The sequence below is a fragment of the Pterocles gutturalis genome, unplaced genomic scaffold (assembly GCF_000699245.1).
Source record: "Pterocles gutturalis isolate BGI_N339 unplaced genomic scaffold, ASM69924v1 scaffold23937, whole genome shotgun sequence".
NCBI lineage: Eukaryota > Metazoa > Chordata > Aves > Pterocliformes > Pteroclidae > Pterocles > Pterocles gutturalis.
In genome coordinates, this window is record NW_010116101.1 from 13,022 (window position 1) to 18,210 (window position 5,189).

The window sequence follows — 5,189 nt, forward strand, 5'->3', positions numbered from 1 at the left end:
TGGGGTGGGGGAGTCGGGGAAGGAGTACCACCAATCCAGCCCCTGTGAGAAACAACTGGAAGTTTCCCCAGCTCCAGGCTGGGCCCTCCCCGGCCAGGGCTGAGCCAGTCGGCGCCTCTGCGAATAGGAGCACAGAAGATGGGGATTGGCACGGCCCCAGGCAGGGCCCGGCTTGGGCGGACCGGCCTGGCCATCACCAACCTGCCGTAGCCCAAGCTACCCCTGGAACTTCCCCTGCAGCGCGGTGAAGATTCATCGTGACACACGGTTTGTCCCTTGGTGCAGCCCAGGAGAAGATGCAGCCGTGGAGGACCCCATGTTGGATTTTTGGAGAAAACCCATACTGGAGCCAAGCAGTCATTGAGAGACTGTGGCCCTGTGTGGGAAGGACTCATGTTGGAGCAGTTTGAGAAGGACTCTCCCGTGAGAAGGGACCCCACGCCGGAGCTGGGAAAGACTGTGAGGAGCCCTCCCCTGAGGAGGAAGGAGCGGTGGACTGACGGCACCCCTGGGGGGAGAAGGTACAGAACAAAGCCTTTGGGCCTTGGGAAGAAGGGAGGGGTTGGGGAGATGTGCCTAAGATGTAGTTCTCTCTCTCTCATTATCTTGCTTCTTGCTGTAAATAGTTAATACATCCAATTGGGGTTTTTGTTGTTTCTCCCAAGTCGTGTCAGTTTCTTGCCCATGACCCTAAGTGGTGAGTGAAACCCTCCCTGTCCCTGCCTCAGCCCACGAGGTTTTTAAAACAAAAGACTGTCCCGTGGCCCTTAAACTACAACAACTTACAAAACTGTGAAAACAGTAGGAAGATTCACTATCATGTAACTCTCAACTTCATTTTTTAACCTGCACATATTTTAAATTAAAGGATTAAAGGTACAGGAAAAAAAAAAAATCCACAATTTCTGTACTCCTTTACTTAAAGCAGTCTTTTGAACTATATTGAGCAAAAGAATTACATCATTGTAGGAAACACATAAATCATGTTGGGCTATCTCTATACTGTCTTTGTCAATGTTCCCAGGGAGGTAACCCTGGTCCCCACACCCCACTAGTGTGTGCTGGCAATACTCTCCTCAAAAGCTAGCATCCTCTGGAGGGCACATGGCCTATGGTCACTTTGTATAGATTTGACCTAGATCTCATCTGTGCTCCACGTAATACACTCAAGTGAGGCCATGACTTTTTTCAAGCTTACAGAGCCTGAAATAGCATGAGTAGTGTTTCTATGATTGACAGCATGCTGTTCAACATGGGGACATGCTGCAATGCTTAATTGTACATAGCCCATTGGGACAGCAGACAACTGTCCTGGACATAAGAAGTCAGAATTGGTGCCTCCTGATCTGGAGTAGATTGTGATGTGACCTGCCCTGTCAGCATTACTTGGATTTTAACTCTGAGAAAACTACTTTGTTCATTCTAGATGGGGACCTTGCCTATGCTAACACATGTGCACTCAGAACAGAATCTGTAAGAAACAGAATGAGACAAACTGACATCAAAGGCACACACTCAAAAAAAAAAGCTTGAGGAAACTACTACAGTCCTTTCTGAAAGGGTATCGTCTATATGCAACATGCAAGCCTGACTCTGTAATTCTGCTTGTAACCTCCCCTTCACCCCAAAGTTCATCTGCCTGTGTCAAATGAGCCAAGGCCTAGCTGAGTAAACTAAGCTCAGACTGTGTAGAAAACTATTGAGTTGTGCAAAAGAACTGTGAGAAAGTCTGTAAAAAGATAAGAAAAGTGAAATTAGAAACTCAGGCACGATTAGAAAGATGGGGTCCTTAGCAGTGCAAGGACTCAAGAGGAAAAATTCCAATATGGAAAGATATCTGAAAGGGGGGGAAAAGAAGTCAACACGGCAGTAACCAGTTGGTTGTCAGTCAGGCCAGCAGTGTCAACAGGACATCAACATTAATGGCTTTTGTGGATGATGATGATTTATTGATGTTGGGATATGAGAATCTGTTCCAAGGTGCAGCAGCCTTCTCCTTCTGCCTAATGTGTACCCAGCCTGCCAAGATTCTTTGGGTGTCTTACTAGGTAGGGGTGGTGAGCATACCTAGCTTAAGCTAAGATTTAATGAGCTATGGGTTGTCTTTTGTGTCTTAGCCAGTAACTGCTTTATACTCTTTAAGCTGCATATATTCCTGCTTGCAGAAGTTGTTCGCATGCAGATAAAGATGCCCAATGGTTCATAACAGGGTCAGTAAGAATAATCTGTATAAACTGATCAGTGTAACAGAACATGTCTATGTTGAAGTGGCATTTTCATCTCAAGGTTGAATCCCAGGTAGTCTCCTGGTCCCTGTCCTCCTCCATTTCTATAACACACTGTGTTCCTTTTCACATCCTGCATGTGTCTCTGTCTCCACCACCACAGTAATTCTAATCCTGTATCACTAAATTTGTTTAGCCTGGGCCCTAAGCAAACGCCAAGAGCAAACCGTATGCCAGCTGGCTGCGTTGGCTAGTACCTCTTGTCTTACCAGGTGAGCCAAATGTACTTCTTACTTCTTTCTGACAAGTCAAAAGACCACTAGTGGTCTCTTGAGCTGTTATAAGCCAAGTACAAAATTTCACCTCTTGAGATTTCCACTCTTCTGACAGAGTTGGCTGAAATGGGAAAAGGGCTTAAAAACACTAGGACCCCCCTCTTCTCCCATCTGGACAAACAGACCAAGTATGATGAGAGAAGGTCTGATCTCCAGGATAAAAATTTGATGTTACATGATATATACAGTCAGTATGCATGACATTAACTTAACAAGCTGTGCTAAAACAAATCCTTTCCATACCTTTCAGTTGATTATCCTCTTCTCTGCCTTTGTTGTCTTCTTTTCCTGCTGCTTGCTGTTGAGCTGCCAGTGCAGTGAGTTGTGCAGACTGTTTAATTAGGGACACCCTGTAGAAATAATTTCTCCAAAACACTTCCTCCTTTATGCTAGAGAGAACAAACAGATTTTTATTACTACATTTGGAAATATGGTTCCTTTTACCATCTAGCAATGAAATAAAATTACATATGCAGAGGGAAATAGTAGCTACAGCTCCTTTTTAAGTAAAAACTTTAAAATTTGTGATATTATCACTATGTAAAAAAAAAAAAAATTTATCTTGTATTTCTTGATCTCTTACAAGACAGTTACAATGGACTTGAATATATAATAATTATTATTATTTTTTTAGAAAAAGCTTAACAGCATGCAGCAATACATAACTTGGAAAAATACTATGCTGTTCCATCTCTCTTGCCAAATTATGTAAACAAACCCCATAAGCCAAATAACCCTGTTCTTTTCATTTACTCTCTAAAACCAACATTCTGTCATTGTCAAACTATATTCATTTACATCTTCCCTAAACCTCAGGTGAAACTGGAACATCTTTGAACTATAGGCAGAAGCCACTCCTAGACTGCAGCAAAACTATTTCACTATCTTCACATCTTTCAGCATGTCTGCAGGACCTTCAATAACTAGAAACTGCCATCTCAGAAATGACCAGCTCTAATAAGCGGGAGACTATCTCATTTCTTAGGTAACATTTTCCTCTGATAACCTGCCAGCAAACAAGAAAAGACCCAACTTTAACTCAGAGGGAATGGAAGCCACAAATGGCAAGGCCCATAGGGAGGAATGTGTGTAGGTCAAGGAAGAAAGAAAAGAGAGAGCTGAAGTTACCTTTCCCGTCCATGCAGGCAAACAGTGACTACTGAGACAAAGAACAGGAAAAAAAAATAAAAATCTATTAAGCAACAGGGCAGCATAGGCAAGGATAGCATGACCAGAGGCTGAAGACAGAGCATCAGAGATGGATCTGATGAAGACCTAGTATATGGGCAGAGCTTTAGGACTGACAGCAGCAAAAAACAGCAGGGAATGGAGTAAACAAGGAGCAGCGAAGGCTTATAAAAGGAGAGAAAAGCATACAAAGAAAGATATTTTATTTCCTGTTTCCATCTTCAGACAAGAGACTAATGTTGGGAACTCGTACTTAACAAGAATGAAACAAGCTTAAGGAGCAAAGTCTGGGACTGGGCAAAGAAGGAGAACCACATTGGAACAAAGCTGGGATCAAGAAGCCATACTGGAACTGCTGGGACAAAGACTTTATGGATCTTTTAGTTAGGTCCACCGGAAGGAACGCAGTCACAACACAGAGCTTTTCCCATTGCCTACTTAAATCCAGCTTTTCTTGCTGGCACTGCTGCTGTTTTGTGATGCAGTCTTTTACTATTTCTCCAGGGGGACTCTGACTATCTCTAATAACCTTTTCAAAGTGTCAGTTACACCAACGGATATGAACATTTTTGTTGCTGCATTTACCTTTGTTTGGGAAAAAGCTTTTCAATTAATTTGGCATACTGGACATGGAAAATTTAAGGCCTCTCCCATACTTAAGTCAACAGGTCCTTACTAGTTCTGAATTTCAAACAGATCTACTTCTGTTCTTTCCTCTAAGTGCTAAATTGCAATGCACATGCAATATTCCATATATTTGAAATTAGCAGATATAAAATAAATACACAGGAACTACATCAAGAAAGTGTCCTGGTTTCAGGTAGGACAGAGTTAACCTTCTTCACAATAGCTACTGTGAGGCTGTGTTTTGGATTTGTAAGGCTGCCAATAGCATACTAACATTTGCAGCTGCTGCCGGGACAGTGAAGGACTTTTCAGCTTCTCTGCTGTGCCAGTGTCTACAGGAGCAGGAGAAGCTGTGAGGGAGCACAGCCGCAATTACTAGCCTAGGATTCCACGTTAGGTATAGGATTGAAACCCAAATTGGCCAATGATATATTCCATATCATGCATGTCATGCCCAGTGTATAAATGAGGGTCTGTCTGGAAGTTTGTTCTCTCTCTCTGGGTCACTCCTCTCTTGGGGTCAACCCGCTCTCTCGGTTGGCTCTCGGTCTCTTATCTCTTTTCCAAGACTGCAGTTGCAAGACTCTCCCTGCTTTGGGATCATTAGCTGGGAACAGGCTGAGCCTTGATCATAGGGTGGTGACCAGTTTCACTGTGTATCATTCATTTGTGTATTTGTATATATTAGTTATTATTATCATCATTATTTTCCATTTTATTTTACTTCAGTTATTAAATTGTTCTTATCTCACCTCACGAGTCTCTTTTCCCTTTACCCCTTTAATTCTCTTCCCTCGGGGGGGGAGGGGGGGGG

At 43.1% G+C, this 5,189-nt stretch overlaps 1 protein-coding gene across 1 annotated transcript in view; it reads right to left on the minus strand.

Moving 5' to 3' along the window:
- SYAP1 (synapse associated protein 1) overlaps positions 1-5,189 on the minus strand; it is a gene marked incomplete at its 5' end in the record, with an annotated part of 17,325 nt that overhangs the window by 7,222 nt on the left and 4,914 nt on the right. Inside the window, one exon of the mRNA XM_010075413.1 lies at positions 2,804-2,949. Coding sequence (XP_010073715.1) covers positions 2,804-2,949 — 146 coding nt within the window. The remainder of the gene's footprint in view (positions 1-2,803; positions 2,950-5,189) is intronic.